Source organism: Fringilla coelebs (assembly GCF_963513975.1).
Source record: "Fringilla coelebs genome assembly, chromosome: 1".
Taxonomy (NCBI): Eukaryota; Metazoa; Chordata; class Aves; order Passeriformes; family Fringillidae; genus Fringilla; species Fringilla coelebs.
Window position 1 is genome coordinate 135,919,733 of NC_140028.1, and position 22,047 is coordinate 135,941,779.

The 22,047-nt window shown below is 35.7% G+C and overlaps 1 protein-coding gene across 4 annotated transcripts in view; it reads right to left on the reverse strand.

The window, feature by feature from the left end:
- Window positions 1-22,047, reverse strand: part of ARHGAP21 (Rho GTPase activating protein 21) — a 112,543-nt gene that overhangs the window by 31,078 nt on the left and 59,418 nt on the right. For 3 of the 4 annotated variants that reach the window (XM_084227077.1, XM_084227079.1, XM_084227080.1), the window contains 4 exons: window positions 17,980-18,072; window positions 14,812-14,890; window positions 9,281-9,335; window positions 1,355-1,384 (listed from right to left, as the gene is read on the reverse strand). In XM_084227077.1, the coding sequence (XP_084083203.1) occupies window positions 1,355-1,384; window positions 9,281-9,335; window positions 14,812-14,890; window positions 17,980-18,072 (257 nt within the window). The remainder of the gene's footprint in view (window positions 1-1,354; window positions 1,385-9,280; window positions 9,336-14,811; window positions 14,891-17,979; window positions 18,073-22,047) is intronic. The other variant, XM_084227078.1, reaches the window with a different exon arrangement.

The window sequence follows — 22,047 nt, forward strand, 5'->3', positions numbered from 1 at the left end:
AAATCATGACATACATTCCTTCCCTCAATAATTAAATGACTGAACTGATAACCAGTTCTAGGAAATAATGCAAGTAGGGTACTGAGTCAGATTTCTCAAAATCCATGAGCACATAACACAGTATTTTTCTCCCCTTTAATTCTACTTTATACCATGACACTTCACACATTTTTCTCATTTAAGCCTCCCATTGCTGGAAACTGGAATTTCACAGCGCTCAATAGGTTAAAATGCTGCATAATAAATTCAACTAGCACTAGAAAATTCTCTATACACTTAGGGTATAAAACAACTCTGTTCACTTATTGCAGTACATATGAAAAGTACAGACAAATAAATATACATACATACACTAAATATAAATATAAATAAATTTATATAGAAATAAATTAATATATATACATACTAAGATGTCTTCTGCATAAAAGCTACTGTTCCTAAACATATAATGAATAAATTGAAGCAGTAACATATTGTTGTGAGCCAACACCCTGTAAGTCGTCTTATATTTTACAGGATACAGCAAGTACATGGTACATAAATTTTACCATAAAAAATATTAATGATATTTAGCATTTTTAACTTCGAGGTAAAAATAGTATGAAAATTCATATTCACCACTGTCCATGCACTACTGAAACCCAAAATGAAATCTCTAATTTCATTAGTGCACTTTGCATCTTCATGCATAACAACCTGACTCCTAAGAAAAAGATGGTTATATTATACTTAGTACGTTTCTGCAGCATTTCTGAAAGCAGCATTTGTCATTGTGAAATTAACAGAACATTCAAAATAATATATCAATGACAAGCATACAGCATACTTAATATTCTATTATTGAAAAACTTCAGCATGACTTTGTTCAGTTTGAATATTATGAAATAAAGAGCCAATGCAGAGCCTGCCAATGTAACAGAAGACTAAAATAATTTCTCAGGGCTTTTATACACTTAGGAGTGCTATCATATCACAGCATTTCCTGTTCAAATCATAACATGCTCAATTCCAGTATATCAATGTGCTCTGCCTTAACAGCAGACAGTTATAAAAGCCCAAGTGCAGCCATAAAATTAACACAGAGCAAAGTAGAGAGGAGGGCGAGGCATTTACAATATTGCTGCAATGTTACACCGAGCATTAGTGAAGTGCAAAATATTAAAGCACATTGAGAGAAAACAGACCAAATAACACAGGCACAAACCACAAATCAAGAGATCAGCATTATGAAGAAAATTCAGCTCTATCTAGCTCATTATCAAACTTGCTGTTTCATATTCTTGCTTCTCATAAATCATTAAGAAAAACATGCCTTACAAAACCATCAGAGAAATGGCTACTGTACATTTCTTACCAGTGCTGTGACATCCTTTGTAAACTTCAGCTGGCAGAAAACAGGAAAACACAGTAAAAACTGCTTACAGATGTAAAGACAGAATTATCTTGTCATATTGATGTTGACTACAGCAAGCTAAAAATACAGCTACACTGATTTCACTGGAAGGTACCAACAGACATAAAGGGCAGTAGAGCATAAAAAATAACTTCACCCTCCTTGTGAGCATGTCCATCTCAGGCTTTAATCTGCTCCTTACGTTTATCCTGTACCTTTACAGAAAGCAAAATACGTTTGTGCCATTTTGCCTTGTGCATCCCTACAGCTGCCTGCAGAGAGCTCTGGCTCCGTGTGATGAGATTTCCCTTCCACTACAGCAACATCACTGTCTCTCATTTCCCTGGGCTGCTACCATCCATCCCTGCTTCCTGGTGACGAAACAACGGCTTTATTATGCACTTAAAACAGCACGCCCCTTCCTCACGCATATCCGAACATGACCACCAACTGTCAGCTGACTGCAGCTGCTTTCAGCCTGTACGTCTGAAATCAGAGGAATGATGCTGCAGAAATACTCTCCTCATGTGATCTGTAATTTTTTTTCCTCCACTTATAGTAAAAATCAGGACAGGCTTCCACTGACACATTTAATGGGGGGAAGGAATGTATGAAGATAAATATTTCTAAACCTTTAAATAAATGGCTATTTAAGATCTTGATGGCCTGAATAATTAAATTGAAAAAATTTAAACAGATGCTGAAGACTCAAAAAACAGATTGAGCGAGATCCTTCTGGCATGCAAGGCAAACAAAAATCTTCATATACTGCCCCCTAATCAGTAAATAATTATCAATTTATACAGCTGCTAAAACACCTGATATCCCACCTTCTCTGGCATGTGCACACTTTAGACCAACAGAAAACACCCCATTTACATTTTCGTAAAACATTCCCCTGACAAACAATGCTTCATTGACTTTGGGAGCAGAAAGGCTAAATTCCAAAGCTGGTGTGATCTGATTGCAGCCAAAGAATATAAGTGAGTATAAAAATTAAGTTCTCAGCTCTTGACAAAATTATCACAGGTGTTAAAATATCACCTTCAGAAGACAGCATTCCCACAGGGTCCAAAATGAGATCAGCTGGGTTTTCTCCTCCCCCAAAAAATTATGTTTCCATGATTACAGGTATATCCAGACAGACAGACTGCCAGTTCTGTGTAAGACAGTTACTGGAAAGTGTATTTCTCCTCTCAATCTCATGCCACCCACTACCTAAGAAAGCACTGAAACAAAGCAGAGGATACTTCCAAGAAAGAGATTGTGATAGTTCCACAAAGAGTATTTGATATCTTTGTTTCATAACTCTGATTAAGGGCCTACAGAAAATAGTGCAAATTACAAAGAAACTGATGGATCTGTCCTGCAAATGTCACAGTAAAGGATGTATTATCAGCCTTTTTATTAATGAAATATTTGAACTGCTTTAAGCACAAAGTGATCAGATTTTTAGAAGAGGTTTAGAGACTAAGAAATTTGAAATACACCAATGTATTTATTAGTTCATACGTTGTTTTGATATTTAACATATTTTGCAACCACACAAAACACAGCTTGAGTATTACTCTCTCTCTTTAGTTTCTCTAACAAAAAATCATATGAAAAATGCTACCTTAATCTCTAAGTGATTGCAACATGACACATTAATAAAAATGTCATTAGGGTATGGCTGAATTTTAAGTGTTTACAGTCTTAAAACAAAAACCAAAACAACCACACAAAATAAGGATCACAACTTAGAGAACAAAAATGTTTTTTTTATTATCCAGATTAGTGATGCTCCTGATTCAGACACCAGCCTTCCATTTCCAGAACTGGATACTCAGCAGCAGTTATTCAGAAGTCCCAACATGATCCAAAAATTAGTCTAGATGTTCTATGAGCTCTTTTTCACCTTCTCAAAACAATGGCAGTTTCAAAAGACTAACATACAAATGCAGCAATTTAGAGTGACATTAACTGCTCTGATGGATAACAGCTCTGCAACAATTACTAGAAGAAAATTACTGCTCTTAAAATAAGAACTCAGCATGTTTCTAGTTACTGGGTACCATTTCTTCCCACCTTGCAGTCTGGTTTTGTTTGCCCAAAGTTTGCAAACTCCTATGGTAAAGGATTAATTTCTTACCGTGCATTTGTAGAACCGTTAAGGGTTTAACTCCTAAGGTAAAACATTCATGCCATATGATAGGCAAAATACATTTTAAGCAAATAATTTTACAAGGTGTTTAATTAACCACCTAAAAGTCAGCTGAAGGGCTTCGGTCCCACACTTCCCCCCCCCCCCCCGATTTTACACTGTTAGATGCTAGAACAGCAACAGCCAAATGCATGGGGATTCCTCTGGGAAAGAATCACAGGGAAAACCTGTACTTTCAAGAGCTCAAACCAACCATATCCAACACCCACTGGCCCAAATCCATGAAAACATGCAGCCCTATGTTCCACTGAGGATGGGTGTGCTTCACTCCACTACAGGGTGAAGAACAACACCAATTTCAACAGAATTATTCACTAAACTGGTGATAAGCATTTTGATGAATCAGAGGCTAACATGCCCAACTCCCTGCAAGACTGAGCTTGAGGCATTCTTCTTTCCTTCTCCAACCAGTTTGGCTTGAGATTTTATTTCTTCACTAGTAAATTTGGCTTGAGATTTTATTTCTTCACTAGTAAATTGTTCTCTTCCCCAGTCTTAACCTAATATCACTGTCATCATGAGTATTGAAACTGCACACCAGAAAAGGTTCACCGCTCTCTTAAAAGGAAACATTTTCTAGTTACAGTTTGTTCTGGCAAGAATGTTAGTAATACAGCTCAAGTGCTTTCATTTTACTCTGAGACACCCAAACACTATAGTCAGATAACGTTATTTGAAAAAAAAAAACCCCACCAAAAAATGCATACCCTTTTTTCCTAAAGGCAGTGCATTTTTAGTATACAAAATTGAATGCCTTAGGCCAAATAAGTTTTATTTCAAATACAAGCTGTGTAAGACACTTTCCTGTAAAGTCTAAATTGTGGTTAGGAGTGTTGATGCAAATGGTATTTTCTAACATGCATTGTTTGACAACAGAATTGAAGTCTCTTCTTCTAGGTCACTGTGTCTTCACACCACACCCTGCCTTCCACTGCACTTGCTGCCACAGCTTTAATATTAACCTCTGTGTACATCAGTAACTCAGCACAAAACCTGGAAGCAAAAAAGTGCTCCAAGTCTCTGGACTAAATACAGCTACTTAGAAAAACATCTCTATCTTTAATAAAAGATAAAGCAAATGAAAGTATTTCAGAGTTTGCCATGTTGCTCCACTACGTGTGATGCAACTGGATGGTCGCAAGAAGAAAAACAAAATTAAACTAGCAGTCTTTAATATTGAAGCCAACTGTGGGCAGACCTGTAGTCAGAGACACAAGGTTACTGGGCAGTATGTAAAACTCTAGGAATACATTTTCTCATTTAAATTATTTTTGGTTTTGCTGTTGTTAGAGGGGGTTCCCCCCCCCCGTTTGTCTTTTTTTTCGTTTTAATTACAGGTGCACGGCTGGCAATTTCAGGGTACTACAAGGCCTTGAGAGCCACCAAATACCACAAAAATTCTAAGTTCAGAAATGATAATGCAGCACTCTCTTCTCTGCTGTACAGATCTTCCAATATACTGGAAATTTCCATATGACCTGACTAGAAAGAAGGAAAAACAAATAAGAAAATCTATGCTTCTGTTGAATTTAATCATTTTCCTGGTAATCCCCATCTAGGATTTTTGGTTCCCCTAGTATCTATGACAAAAGAAACATCTCTGTTCAAATGTGGTAAACTTTCAGTTACTGATCTGCAGCTTCACTGGTCTGTAATTCTGAGGAAAGATTAACATTTAACTAAATTTATCAAAAACACAGTAGTAAACAGCCACCTTTTATTTTCCACCTTTACCATTATTCATAGAATGTTCAAAAATATATAAATGAAACGGCAAAGTTCTTTCTGGAAGGCTAAGGAACATTTCAACAGATCTGGACACTAATAAAATGTAATGGTGACAACACCTAAGAAGTAACCTCTTACCTTTAGGGACCATTCCTGAGAGGAAACGTTTTTTAGAAATGAAATTATTGGAGATAGGCTAAAAGTTAGGGAAGATGAACTTTTGAGTGAGCATGTAGTGAGAAAAGTGCTAGAAAATGAATGGTGAACAAAAAGGATACCTTACCTATAGTATGTATGCTTATACACAACATGGTTATACACACCTACAAAATAATACCTACATTTATTTACCTGTAATAAGCATCATATATAATGATTAATATGCTACATTACAAATAATTTTCCAAATAAACAACTCCAATGCAGATCATATTAAAGACACCATTTTTCAAAGAGTGGTATTTTCAAGTGCCTGGTACTTAAAAAATCAGTGACTTGAAGGCTGTATTCTTTTTTGCATGCACAAAGAACAGCTAGCAAGTAAGTACATTCCAACATGAAACATTCCCAGAAAAAATGGTCCAAAAATCCTGCGTACAGAGGACACGCTAGACACAACAAAGCCTTCTGACAATACTCATAATAATGCTCACCTGCAAATAGGCTTAGAAAACTCAATTTACAGTATAGAGCACCTTCACATTCTGTATTTTCCACATAGCACAAAAAGCCTTTGAACAACTGGAAAGTTGTCAAAATTTAAACAGTATTTTAGTATTAAACTTGTGATCCAAAGGCTACAAAACAGCAACAATTTCACTGAATACACTTGAGAAATATGAACTATTTGTAGTTGACCTAAATGCATCTTCCCATTTGCATGAAGTCAGCAGTACTAAAACCTACAAGATGCCAAAATTATGTCAAAAAAAGTTAAGAATGCTACAGAAATTGCAAATAGATGCATCAAATCTGAAACACCAAGGATAACATGACAAAAATAATCCTCCTCTTCTAGTTTAAAAATGGTTATATACCTAAAAATGTTTCAAAATGCTCCCTTTTGATAAATGTAAGTAAATTTATCATAAATTTGAGGAGGAGCATGAAAAAAAACCAGATACACAGCTGTCAAGAGTTCAAGATTTTGTTATGGATATAGATGCTTTAAATACCCTTTTTCCCATCCACAAAGTGACACTTTCAATATCACACGAGTGAACAAACACAAGTGGCATTGGTTTCACTAATGGCAGGATTTCACATTAATTCCCTTCCAAGTAAGCATTGTTCACATGCCACGGAGAGCAATGGCCTGGGGATTGGGCCCCTTCATTGTTGCTATTGATGAATGGATTTGAAGCCCCTTTTCTGGAAACTCAATATACCAAGAGGTTCACAGACATATATGGATATTTCTGAAGACTAAACTCAAGGTTTATAAATAGCAAACTAAGGATAGAAACAAGCAACTGTATTTCCAGCCTTCAGTCATGAGTACATGGAGTAGACTGCCAAGTACTATAAAATTTAGCACAACCAGAATCATTTCTGAATAAAATGAAACTATTCCATCCTCTTTGCACTAGATACATCACTTGCTAGCTCATACTACAATATCCAGTAGTGCTTGGAGTTTTGCTATTTTTATGCCATACTGGTATTTAACATCAATTTACAACAAGCAACACTATTTGAAGACATTTACGGTGACACGTCACAGAAAACAACTAAGTTATTTAACATTCTATAATAGCTTACATAACACAACTTCAGGTGTTTTTCCTCTATTATATATAATTCAGAGGAATCGTACAGATTCTTCATTTTACTGAAGTTACGGAGAATGTACTGTCTCAAAAAATTCCAAACTATTTTAGATGTGCCAAAATCTTCTCTCCTATGTGGTAGGTTAAAACAGATACAATTACAGGCCACAACTGACAGACTCTGTTGTAAGATGCAATTCATGTTTATCATCTTTTTCTTCACAAGTTGCAGCTCAGCCATCAAAGATTGACACTTGAAAACATATATACTAAAGTGTTCTGTGACAGGACTGAATGAGCAAACTGCTGCTATCAGAGGTCATTTCCTATAGGCCCAAGTACACCCAGTGCTCAGCCTTATGCATACAGGAAACACCTGTGCCTCCATGGCTTTCCTCTGGAAAATGCTCTGTGCAACTGGAAGCCCTCAAAGGCAGTTCACTTTATCCCAAACAAATGCATCTGAGCAAACAGTAGCATAAAATCTTTCTGTATCATGACCCAACCCAACAGTGAATAACTGCATGGAACTCACACAAGCTACAAGGTCAATGTAAAGCATTTTTTGCCAAATTGATGACCTCACCTGTCAAACCTAATCCTCTTTCTATCTTCAAGAGAGCAACCTCACAAACAAAACTCACAACGCTTATCACATCTGAAAACTCAGAAGGATCTTTTGTGTAATTACAGGATTTTTCACATATCCAATCTTTTCCTAGAACTTCCATAGTCAGATATTTTCCTCTTTTCTTTACCCCTCAATCTTCTCAAGGAGAATGACCTTATTTTCTTTTTGTTAATATCCCTTCCTAACCCGTAATGGCAACAATCATCCTTTTACCCTCTGCCCCACCTCACCTGTTGATATAACAAGCTATATACAACCCCTTATTTTTCATGTCTACATCACCTGAAGTTTGCACTTTGTGTTTTGCCAGCAGAGAGGTGATGTGTCCAAGATCTTTCCATCCAGACAAATACAAATGTTAAACTTTAAAACTACAACTCCTGCCTTGTCCAGATTCTTACACTATTATGGCTACAAGACTGCATTAGATGCATAGGGCATTCAGATAATTTAAATGTCACTATTATTTCTGCATTTATACATATTCACAGTTCCAATTAAAAAAAGGAAAAAACAAACCAAAAAACCAACCACCAAAAAACACCCCCAAGAGCTTTTCTCTCTCACTTATTCATGCAATCAAAACTCACACCCTGCCTCCAACATTTTCTGTGTTGGATTACTGAAATATGTCTTCATCAAATGTTCTCAAAATATCACTTCTAATAATCTTGGCTTGTTGTCCTAGCTGGAGAGTTCCTGTAGTAGCTTCTACCTTCACTTTAATGACAAAGTCTTTTTGTTTTTTCTTTTACCCTTTAATTTGGTCTGTAATAATGGAAAACAGCTACTGAAACCCATACTTTTTTTCTTAACACAAAGTCATCTTACTACTTCTGCGTGGATTAGAAAATACACTTTTCCAACTACTAACAAGAAAATCTACCCACTCTTCTCATCTTCTCCTCTCCTCTGCTTCCAATTAAACTAGAGCATACCAATATACTAGGTGGGGTTTTTTAGATTCTTCACAATATGCCCTTACATATCATGTATTATTCAAGACTCTTTTGGACTTAGAGACACTAAATGAGAGATGAATCATCTTACTACACATGCAGGACCTCAATTAAAATCAAGAACAAATAGGCACAAGTGCAACAAAACATTTACAGCAGTCACAATTTAAAAATTTGGTAATAACCTTTGGCCCGTTCATCATACTTCTCAGTCCACTCACAATTACTGAGTTATTAACAAAGGCTTCATATGCTAGTTTTTTAATTCAAATTCTTTAAAACTGGACAACCTAGTAAAGGAAGCAATCTGATTCATAAATTCTAACATAATTAAACGAATCCAAATTAAAGTAAAAATCTGAACAAGATGTATTTTTTAACATGCTAGAAATACAATGTGAAGACAGTGCTCCCTATATTTAGATTCCCCTGAAATTTCAGACACAGCAACGAGGTAGGAAAATATCTAAGGAGTTACAAAGAGATAAATATTAACTCTAATTATTTGCTGATAGCACACTTCAGAGACTTTGCAACGAACAACAGAACATTTTTCTTAGGTAATATACTCTCTGAACAGAAGCTTCATTAACATACCAATTGAAGGATGTCCTCATCTTTTGGCATAACACTAAGTTCCAATACACTGTCACTGAAAGAAACAGAAAAAAAAATCACAGATAAACTTTCAGAGATTTTCAATTCTTATTACAAAGATAATCCATTTACTTCCATAGAAGAAAACTCTTCAAAAACTCCAACACTCAGCTATTATGACAAACACGTGACACAACAAAAGTAAACACTGATTTCTTCTAGAATCTTAGGAAGTAAGAGTAGAAATCTTAGGAAGTAAGAGTAGAAGGGAAATCTGACTGAGCCAGTTTATTGAGCCAACACACTGGTTTGGGTAATTTCCTTTTTTTTTTTTCTTCAAGTCCTAAGGTACACTACTTGTTTGGAGATTCTTGGACAAAACAATGTGACAAATCTGTGAAAAAAAGCTAACACTTTCCTCTTTCTTCAACTTAAAACTAAAGTTTCATAACACTTCTTAAAATTGCTGTGGTGACATCATAATCACCACTTCATTTGAAAAGAGGAGCAATACCAAGGCCAGTATTGACCTACACCTTTCCACTCCAATCACTCCTAGCATAATCTACTTAAAAAGTCATTCAGATGATATCTGAAATATAGATGAAAAACACTTGCTATTTGTAAGTCCTGCATTTGTCATCTGAGCTGCTGAAACCACAAGCAGCAGCAGCGGCATAAAGATCCAGGAATCTGAATAGTTCTATCAGTGTGACTCAAACACAAGGAAAATTAGGGCAGCAAATGTACAATGTACCAGCTACCCAGTCAAATATTTAAAAACCAATGAAATCCACAGTTGGCATCTACCAGAAATAAGGCATTTTCAAAGCAAGAGAGAGAAGCATATGCTTGCAACATTGGATACAGAATAGGTGAATTTATTATCTCATCTGAGCTAATGGAATAATCTGTTCACATTCATTAAATGTGAAGTGGAACAGGTACAGAGAAAGACTACAAAAGACTAATGTACAGCCTATTATAACAAGGGAAAAAACCAAAATGAAGTTACTGTGACTGTTACTTAGAAATCTCACAGGTAAGAATTAAAAAAGGCTATTTAAAAAAACCTGACCAGCATCAGCATAAGTGCTGATCAATGCAACCTAAGTGGCTATCTCAGAAATCAGCTCATCTGTACTGGTTAGTACAATGCATTAGGTGAGGAAAGACAAGACCAGCACAAAGACTGGCCCAAGTACAGGGCACACCAATCAGCCTATGAAAACTGAGAAGGGACCTCAGTTTATTTGTGCAGAAAAGAAAGCCATCATCTCAAAATGTAATGTGTGATTTATTATGCTTTCTTATATGAAAAATGTTTCTATTTTATGGTTCCTTTTCCATTTTCTAGCAACCACAGATGTAAGGCTGAATTCCAAAAGCAGAGTAAGGGTATTTGGTTTCACAATCTTCTTAAATCACTATTCATTTTGGAAAAGAGTGTTCTCCAAGCAGCATAAAAATTACTTTAGTCTTAAAACTGAAGATCAGCAGCGATTTAAGTTGTTTGGGTTTTTTTGTCACATGACATCTATGTAAAAGTATTCAAAAGGTTTGTGAAGATTATTTTAAAATACTAAATTATAAGAAACGAGGGAGTATTGACTTTATGCGCACTTACAATAGCATTTCCCATACTGACTGAATGCATAAACAGCTTGAGGCATTTTTAACAAAGTGTTCAGAATTCAGTTCTACACATGGATAGCACGTATGTAAAAATCCTATCAAGCAACTGCTTACTTGCAGGATGAAGACCTTGGATGTCAAAAATATGATAGCATTGCTCCTCTTGAAGTACTTTTTATATTAAAAAAATATAACTTGACACAGAACAAACCATACTCATTGAAGTATTTTGCATGTTTCTCCTTTTCCCCCTTTTTAAGAAAGTGATTAAACCCATTTACACAAGTAACATCATCTTAGAAGACATTCAGAGGACTAAAGGGTTCCATTCAGAAACAATGTTTTACATGTAACTCTAATAACTGCTTAACTATTCTATTCCTGTTTGCCTAAAGAATCTTTTGGAGACAATCTGGATGTTCTTCATATTTTGAGACATGCTCTCAGGATGTTTTTTAATTCCCATATCAGAAACAAAAAGTATTAAGGAAGACTTCTGGTTTATTGTACCATATACTGTAAATGCAAATTATAAACTAGAAAGTGTTAGTAAGAACCACCACACAGAAAGTGACAGTCTACACTGGAGCTCCAGACACAGTACTCAGAACTCTCAAAACTATTTATCATTCCAATTACTTAATTACACATTCTGAGAGTTAAATTCAAATGTCTTGATTCCAAGTCATCAAACTAAAGCAGTAATCATAAAGTCTATCTTCTGATACATTATTTTGTATTAATGAAACAGATTCAGTAGCTAAACTCTGTACCTTTCTGAGTAATCCAAACACTTTCAAGAACAGTTTGAAAAGAGAAACAAGCAGAATACACAATCATTCAAATTCCCCAGTTTAAGGAAAAAAGGGGGGGAACAAGAAGTTGCAAATCAGAATCTGTTTCTTCTTTTATTTGGAATAATAAATAATTTACAGAGTTGATGTTAGCAATCAACATATCTCCAAGTTGATTATATATGTAAACAGATAAGAATAAATTCTTAATGGACCAAACCAGCAACTGTTGGCAAAAAGTAGGAAATACAGAGTTAAAGGTGTAGTCATGATTAATCTTACAGGACTGTAGTTAATTCTAGCAACTTCTGAGGTGTGCCTTTCATCTCCCAGAGGAAATAACTACTGTAACTTTGGATTTTTTGCTATCTCCAAGCAGAGGAAAATAGACAACATTCTAGACACAGCTTGAAACTTTTCTGGGAACAGTAATGTTCAGCATGTCTGAATTATATCCCATCCTTAAGTCCCACTAGAAGATATGGGTATCATTTCATCTAAAGCAGCTAAGTTCTGATGTCTGCAGCATTATATAATGAAGATAAGCAGCTAAAATTGAACAACTTTTTAGAAAAATAATAAGCAGCTATAAAAATGGAGCCACAGAAGTAATCTAAAAAGATCTGCCAGCCCGCACTGAGTTTTATTGCCAACAGCTGAACAGTGAGCAATGGGGAAGCCATCTCTTTTAGAGAGAAGAGAGGATAAAATGTGTTGCAACCTCAAAAACTGCTCTGATGATGAGTAAAATGACAAAACAATAAGCATTTTCAGTCATCAATATGTTTGAATGAGTAATTAAAAAAAACTAAAAGTACAGCAATTAAAATGTCTAGAAAACCAACAAACAACATATTAAGACGATGAAGAAAACTGTCTTTAGTCATAAATACTTCAGTGGACAACTCAGCCTTTCAAAACACCTTTCAAGCAAGCTGCTTTCGCAAGGCCAGCTAAAGAAGCTAAGATGTGCTGGATGAAAGATCAGCTAAGACACAAAACACAGCAAAAACTGTTATCACTGGGTGTTTTTTATGTGAAGACATCCAAGAGTGAATTGTGCAAGGCCAACCTATAAAGAATTACTAAATCAAGCAATGAAGATAAACCCTGTGGTTCAGCAACTTCCTGAACCGAGGATTTAGAGAAAGTGGGCTGGTATTATCTGACCACTCAATCACTCTGTGGTTTCAGTGTTTTCACAGACTTTAAAGAAATCTTTACTGGGTATTATCATAGAGGATAATGGTATAACAGACCATCAGTCAGGCCCAGGCGGCAATACTAATGCAAGAGCAGCATGCACCATAGCGCAATTTTATTTGCCATGAAATGGCAGCATAAGTAGTAAAAGAACTTATGTTCAGACCAAACTGCTCTGAGCTCAAAAATACTGTTTTTAAGCAAAGAATGAGAGACAGCTGATTCTTCAGTCACATGAGAAGTACTATCTGTAAGCTACAAGATACACTTGATGTAGAGTCTGAGCTCTCATTATGGATCAGAATTAATATTTATCTGTTTATCCTAAGAATTTCGGCTGTAGACTTCCTGATGGCTGTATATGCTGTATAAAATGCTCAAGGACACACATGACCTTTTGTTACAATCTTCTGTGATGTACACATCTGGCTCGAGAAAACAAACTGTTCCCTCCTAACACAATAGCATCCCTTCATCCTCCCTGCTCTCATGGAAAGCAGGGGGATAGATGCAGCAGTGTGCTACATCCTTCCTGGCTGCACCAGATAATCACTGACAAAGCCTTGTTCAGGTGTCCCCAGTTCACCCACAGTGGGCAGGGGTTCAGTCCTACTGAACAGTTCACTACCTACACTCACTGAAAATACACTTGATTCACAGGCACACCTAGAGTTGAGAATCACTGACCACACAAGCCATTCAAAGATGTGACTGGTCTCTTTCTTGGATTAAGAGAGTTGATTGATCAACATAGTTGGGGATAAACTGTATCTTGGGAATCCACTATTGTACAATAGTGCTGCTTGTAAAAATACAAAATAAAGAAACAATGCATGGCTAGTGTTATGTCCAGTGGAGGAAATAAAAAAGCCCATCTGTCCAGCCCTTGTACAGACAGCATTAATGACACAAAACATGTTTCAGTCTACCTTGTCCATCACATCTCTGAATACAGTTTTGTTGTTTATAAAAAAACCAAAACAACAACAAACATCCAAGACAAAACCACAGAGACACAAACCACCTGAGGTGGACACATTTTGAACAAAATCTTGAATAAAGACGTGACTGAAATAGGAAGATCAGAATCTGATTTTTCCTTCTCTGAACAGAAGCGTATCTAAGTTATAACATGATGAGCCAGAAAAAATATGACCCGTGAGATGTACTTAGAAAACATTCTTTCATGCTGATCAAAATACATCTTTTTGCCACCTAACTCAGTATTACATTGAAAACTTGTTGCTGTAAAACAGAAATTGACACCAAGAAAACTGTAAAAGAGAAGGCAGAGATGAGACATGAAAGACTATCTAGACTCATGCACAGACATGATTTCAAAAGTGCTTGTAAGTTGAAGAAGCAGTAAATATTAGTATTTTCTAAACTTTGAGCAAGATTCATAATTTGCTGCAAAACAGAGGAAAGCAAAGACTTACTGCAGATATTCTGCAGGTGTGCGCTAGCATAAATTTTTCCTTCACCAGATATGCTGATTTCTAGTTCTTAGACCTCATAAGCAAGGTGGATTTTATAATCTTTTTTCCAATTGACACATGTATATATACCTAATCTATTTTCAGTTCAAACTTCCTCTATAACACCTGGTGTTATTTGCTAGCAAGGAACAAGTACCAACAATAAAAGGATTGTGGTACAATTCAGCGCAGCTATTCTCAAACTTTTCTCAGCAATCAGCAAATATATGAAAAAAGAAATAATAAAACTGAGTGTGTATTAATGAAAATTTAGTAATACGATGACTTTTCAAAACTACCATAAGTGGTCATTTCATGCTCAGTATATAAGAAGTATAATGATAATAATACATAATATAATACTTAATTGATAATGATAATACTATTATATACTAATAAAACGATTATACTGTTATCTTACCTGTTCTGTATTAAAGCAATGACTTGAGAATATGTCTTCCCAATAACACTTTCTCCGTTGACTTTAATAATTCTGTCACCTGTAGAGAGAAAAGTTATAACTGAAATTAGTTTGTCTAGATGTTGTTTAAACAGTTTTTATTTTGCATTTCTATACCTCACAATAATCAAGAACACCCATATGTTAAATTCAAAGTTAGTCTTCCTCAAAAACCAAAAAAGATTTCTCCAAATATTTTGTTACACCTTCCTCATTTAGAATTTCATACGCTCTTATAAATTAATTGTCAAATATATTGTGTAGAGCTATTTTTAACCTGTGATGAAAAACCTATCCTGTTCTTTTGACCAAATGGCATTTAAGACATCTCTGATCAGAAGAGCAGAAAGGTATCTTGAATTTCCTAAAGAGGAGAAAATGGTCTGAAGGATTACAGGCAGGGAGCTTCAAAAAGCTATTGGAAAAAGAAGAGTTGAAAGAAAGGACCTGTGCAAAATGAGGCAAAAGGAATGGCTTTTTTAACACTAGTTTAGAAAGTTCCTTTTTGTTCTTCTGGCACGATCAAATCAAAGCAAGGAAAAAGCTGTCACTCTGACTGCTCACCCTGTCTTGGGGACAATGCTTTAAATACTTGTGCTCTGTGGAGGTTCCCCATACAAACCCCATGGATTAACAAATTACATAGATCTGACTTTTTAATTTTGTCTGCACAGAAAGTAAACATCATGCCAATAAATTGGTATGATATCTTCAACTTTATATAAGTTTACCTATTCCCCTTCATCTGCTGGTTACCTTCTTGCCTGAAAGAACTCTGAGTTTTCTCTCCTGCTTCCTAAGCAATCAAAGAAAGCTTGGTGGCAACAAGCTCTGAATCCTGTCCAGGCTAGGTCATATTGCAGAACTTCCCCAGAACACACCAGATCCTTCTCTGGGACTTCAAGTGGCTCTTTTCCAGGTTGTCAAACAACAGCCTGCAATGTGGGCTACATTGCCACAGATCTTTACTCAGTATTCCCACTAAAAACTATAATTAGGAGTATCATTAGAGTAGGTCATATAATTTTATCTATACTCGTGCAGCTTTTATTTTTTCGCAGAAGCAGACTAGATTACATACAGCAGTGACACGAGTCTGCTTGAAAGAGTCATCCCATGGATCTGCCAAAAGATCTGACTGGACACACTGCAGAACTGGTTACACAAATGACAGCACAGACAACTCTGCAAGTACAACTTTGTTCTGTTTCAGATCCACAGGAAGGAGAAGTCAGTGCAAAACTGTAGTGCAGAAAAGGATACAGAAACATGAAGGCTTTTTCTAAAAGCTCTCCATCAGTCTGGTGGCCTGCTAAATATTTTGATCAAAGTAGAAATTAATTAGAATGTCCCTTCCACACACACTTTAGTTCTTTATATTCCTGCATATAGATAAATGACAGCACAAAGATCAAGACATGGGAAAAACAGGTCTGTTTTACCTATTCATATTTCAATATTTCTACTATTTATGAACTCCAAGATATGTTATTTTTAATTAAATACCTTAGAGGTTAAATATGGGAGAGGTATTACCTTTCTAACTCTAACAAAGATGATTTTACAGGAGTATTCAAAAATACTTCTGAATGGACTGTCTTAAGATAACTTTCTCTCTTCCTCAAATTTGCAAGAATATTTCAAGTTTTCTGGTGAGAAGCAGCCAAGTAAGCTCCTGAAATGGAGCTCATTTATCACAGGTGATGAAACTTATGTTGAAACTTTCAGTATTACAAAGGACCCTGCAGCAGTGAAACAAGAATTGACAGAATTTCCTAAACTCATATTGAATATTCAAGTATTTTCATTTGTGTAACCATGAAACAGAGCAAAATTACATTAGGAAAAAAAACCCCCACAAAAACCAGTTAATAACAAAACCAGTTAATTCTACAAAATAAGAAATATATACAGTGTCTGCATGAGAGGTTAAGGAACCTACCTGGCTGATTATTCCCTGAGTGTTTTATAATACCAAGACAGAGATACAGTAATATATTTCACCCTAAAATTCATAAACAAGAAACACTGGCATGACCTAATTAGATGTAACTGCTATAAGCAGTGTGCTTAAGAAGATTCTACTTATTAAAAATGTCTTCTCTCATTTATTTTCTGCTCTTTATTCTGGGCTCCTAAAAATCTTCTGTAACTAAAAAAAAAAAATATTCTCTACAGATTTCATCTCTCTCAATTTGGCAGACACTGAACAGAGCAGAAATTAACATGGTTCCTCTGAACAAATTCAACATATGCTGCATTTTATCAAGCCAAAACATCTTTATATAATAGCAATCAAATTCTGCCAAAGTAATCCTTCTCTAAATAACTGTCTAAGGAGGAATTTAAAAAAAAAACAACCCAAAACCCTTTTGGTACACAAGTGGGATCTAGAACTGTTTTTAACCTTATCAACCTAGGAACTTTGTATTTCTTTAGGAAGAAAATACAAAACTTATTCTATTCCAGTCAATTTGAGGTACATAACTCTTTTCTAAAAATATATCAACATCCCATTATCGACACAAGCCCAAACCTTTCACAGAACAGAAGTTTTGCCACATTTTTAAGAAACCTGTGTTCATAGTGGAATCCATCTATGTATGTAACTTTATCACCTGTAAGATTTTCTATTCTAATACAGTTTTTTCTCCTTTCAGCACTTAAGGTATGACACAGTTCAGAAAAAAGCTCCATGTTTTCTGCTCTCCAGCTTTATTAAATGAGCAATTGAACAGGATTTTGTAAGAAGAGAGACTTGGACTGTTCATATTTGATTTAAAGGATGTAGAGTAGAAAATTTTTATTTAATGTAAGAAGACCTGAATGTTTTCAGGTTACCAATTTGTCCCAAGCCAAAGAAATAGGAGTTTACAGGTAGTATTTTCCTTTTTTTTTTTCCTCTTCTTCATATATTTTATTACTCTCTTTAAGATAGCAAATCAAAAAGAATAAGACTTTGATGCATTAATAAGCAAAATAAAGTTTCAAGGTGAAAAACACTAGAAGACAACTTAAAAGCTTCTAAAGGAAAGAACAAGGTTTAAATGGAAGATAAAACTATGCAGTAGCAAACTTAAATCATCATGTATTTTACATCATGTACATAAACATGCTATTGAACAGTACCTGTGCACAGCCCAGCTTCAAAAGCAGGTCCACCCTCTTTAACTTGTTTAACGAATATGGTATCCATTGGCTCCAGTCTATTTCTTTGTTTTCCTGAGAAAGAAAGAATATCTCTTAATAGCATTTCATTATACTGCATTACAATGTTTTCATTTTAAAATACTTTGGGATGCAATCCTGCTGCATTCACAGAGACATACACAGAAACAGTAATGTAATGGAAACTGAAAAATAAAATTTTAAAATCTCCCTTACATGGAAAAAACATTGATTTACAGTTCTCATGGACCACAAAACTGATTTTCCAACAGTGTTTTTCAGAAACTCCAAGATGAAGTCTAAAGTTTTCTTGAAGATTTACCAAGATTCAAAAAGAAATTTATAATTCAAATTATATCCACAGCATATGTCTGCACATGCTGTATATATCTGCATATATACATTTGAAGTTAATCTGCAGTAGTTAAAAACTACATATAGCTGTATTTTCTTGCTTTCTCAATACACATTTAAGTTCTATACTTCCAGAAACACAGGTAGCTTTTGGTTTTACATGCCTGTCATCAAAGCTAAGTAATTCTTTGCTAAGTAGCCACAGCTTCTGAAAATCGAGATAGGAGGGTGGGGATGTGTACAGTAAAACAAACAAAATACTCCATGGTTATATAGCAGGCTGAAATACAGTGTAGCTGTCCTACATTTGCACACAGCTGGAGTAAGCCATTTTACAGCATCCACACAGCTTCACCGATGGAATTATTATGCCAGTGAAGTTAAAAAACCAAAACCAGACCCCCGAAAACCCCAAATATTCACAAAGAAAACCACCCAGAAATAACGAAAAATAAATAAATAGATGCATCCATTATGGCCCTGCATGGTCCAGTGCTCACAGAAGCAGTGGCAGAACCTGAAAGGCTACATACAGCCAGATACACATAGTCTTCCAGTGCCAGAGCTGGCTTTGACAGCCTTGGCCACTCCCAACTCCTGGCTCCAGTTTCTATCCCTGTTGCACACTCCCAGCTAAGGAAGTGCCACCTTTGGAGGCTACGTGAGGAGCCAGCCCAGAGAACTGACAGGGCACAAAAATAAGCTGGGTCTGTGCTCCAGTTTAGCAGGAAACCCTGGCTTAGTGGAGAGAGAGGGGCTTAAACGGCAGGAAAGGAAGGAACAGCATGAGAGAAAAAAGTCATTGTCTAAAACTGGCATTGCTGATAAAGAAACTCCTTAAAACTGGCATTATTAGGTTCTAGCCATTTCTGAAATGACTGGCCTTTGACTCAGGCACAAATGGCCCTACTTTTGGAAGAAGTACTTTCCCCACAGCTTTAAATGTTCCACCTAAAACGTTTAATAAATCACAGTAGTATTTATTGAATATAAGAGAGATGCCCCCTTGACATCTTTTTTTTAGTTCAGTTTCCATGTGGGCAAAGTTCATTTGAAAAACTTTAATAAACTGCAAAAACCAGATCACCCTGTGACTCTGATTCAATTTTTCAGATCCTGGTTTTAGTCTAATGCCTTTATTGTGCAGATCCTCAGTGTGCTGCCATTTTACCATAAAGCAGTTCAACAAAATGGCTCACTCATATGGCTCTAAATGGCCTTCTCAAAATAGTTCCAGATTGGGAGCAAATAATCAAAAAGTTTATTTGATAGAATCAGATAAATACTATATATAAAGCAACTGAATTACAAATCAAGAAATTTCAGCTGGCAGCTCACTCCCCAAATACTTAAAATTTGATTAGCAGGATACAGCTACAAGACATACAAAATGCTCTTTGTGAGCCAAAGTTAATATCTGTCATTTTTAATCTGCAGATTTAAATAGACACTGAACATGTGATGGGTCTTGTCCTTTAAAAAGCCCGTAACATTTCAGCAAGTTTAGAGAAGCTCCAAGATTAATCTACCCAGATGCTATGAACAAAAGGTTGCTTCAAACGCTTAAAAGAATGAAGTTAAAATTTGACCTTTTATAGGACCACCAAACATCCTTCCCAGTGTTGCCACTTATCTTTCACTGAAGACATATACATTTCCTAAAGTGGCAAGAAAAATAAAAGTAATACAGCTTCCATGGCACATTTAATTCATCACACTTCAGCTTCCTTTATAAAGCACTATTCAAAAAAAATGTTAGTGACCTACTGCTAGTTTGCTTAACACTCAAGTGCTGATTTATGCCTTGCCCATACCTGAACATGCAAATCAAGAGGTCAGGCAGATAAAGCTACTCCCATTCAGTATGCAAGACAGAACTCCTTTAATACACTTCCCACTTCTAAGTAAGAGGGGAAACTTGCCACAATTTAGGGAGACCAGAGACTGCAGCCTTCCCTGACATCTGACTTCTGACCTGCCTGTCAGCTATACCAGGCACATTATGGGCACTCACTTCACATTTCTACAGCTATTTTATCAATCAATTCAGAAAGCTAATTGCACATTAAACTTGGCTCTTTGTCCTACTTGCAGAAGGAGGCTATATTAAACAGTCATTCTTACTTCCCAAAAAAGATCAACCACTACTAAAAATCAATTTAAGGGGAAAAAACTAGGACAAAATGTTCAAAATGTTGATTACATTTGCACATTCATTTCACAATTCAGCACTATCCAAATACAAGTAGAAGCAAGAAGAAATCTTAGAACTCTCAAGCTCTGGTAGATAAATATGTGTTCTCCATTCCTGATCTTTCTACACATTTGGATACAAACCAAATCTTTTTTAATCAGTAACACAGAAATGAACTTCCTTGAATACATAACCTCAACGTACATTTATACTTGGAGTTTGAAACTCAAGCAAAGCTAAGCAATATTTTTTGACAGTAGAAGCTAACAGTACTTTTTCAGACCAGCTGAGGGGAATAAATCTTGAAAATGTGTACTCAATCATCATAGAAATACATCTCAAGTAAATGGATTATCTAATAACTCACCTCATGTCTCAAAATTTAGCATTCACTGCACTCTGATTTAATTATGCCTAAATCTCCCTGTGGTCTTGTCTGCACCCAATTATCAGGCAAAAGCAAGATGCTGCCTAGAAATGAGAGCCTAAACTGCCCACCTCCTAAACACCACGATCTAGAAGAGAATATCACAGTCAAGTGTTTTACACTAAGTTCTCCAGCTCTACACTACAAACTAATTTTTGTTTCTAATATTGAAAAGACCAATTTTTTGGAGCATGCCAGCAATTCCTGACAAAGTGATACAACAAAGAACTGTAAAAGCACCTCAGATCTCTAGTTTGTAAGACATATAAGCCTTATTTGTGCTTTTCCAGTGCTCATTACTGCATATGATTTTGCCTCCTTCCTCCTTCTCCATACTTTTGCAAACAAAACAACATACTTTTTAATTGAGCATTACATTGCAGGCTGCCAGCAAATACAATTTCTCCCAAATCTTCAATAACAAATGAAAAATAAGACATCATGCACATACAAAGAACAGACGAAGTGTGAGCTGCCAGTAACATATTCACATATGCAAGGAAAAAGCACAGATGAAAAGCACAACATCTGTAAAAAGAACTTAATTTGTACTTCATTCCCCCTTAAATGTAGCTATAAAGAGATATGTAGTCTTACATTAGGGCAATAAAAAGAAAAAAAGCAACTAAAGTTGGTAAGTACACAACTCAGCTGATCAGAAACTGAAAAGCCTACCAGGTTGTATCACTTTCCTGTATCACTTCTGTAAGCACATGAAAATTTCCAGCATGAGTAAATGGTCATCAGTCAGTATAGATTCAAAGGCAAGTTTTTGTCCAGGCAGTAGTGTAGTTTTGCCAACAGTACAACTAAAATACTGCTTGCAGTGCAATGACTCCCTTCAATGATGTTATCCAAATGAAAATATAACTTTAGAGTAAGCAAACTGGTGTCTGAACTTTTAATTTGAGATTCAGCATCATCAGAAATAAGGAAAGAAAAATAAATCCCCAAGTACAGAGAAGGCTCAAGACAAAAATTCACTGGCTTAAACAGGGATAGCAAGGAATCAGGTGAGTCTTAATTATAAGGTCCTTAGTCTAGACAACCAAAG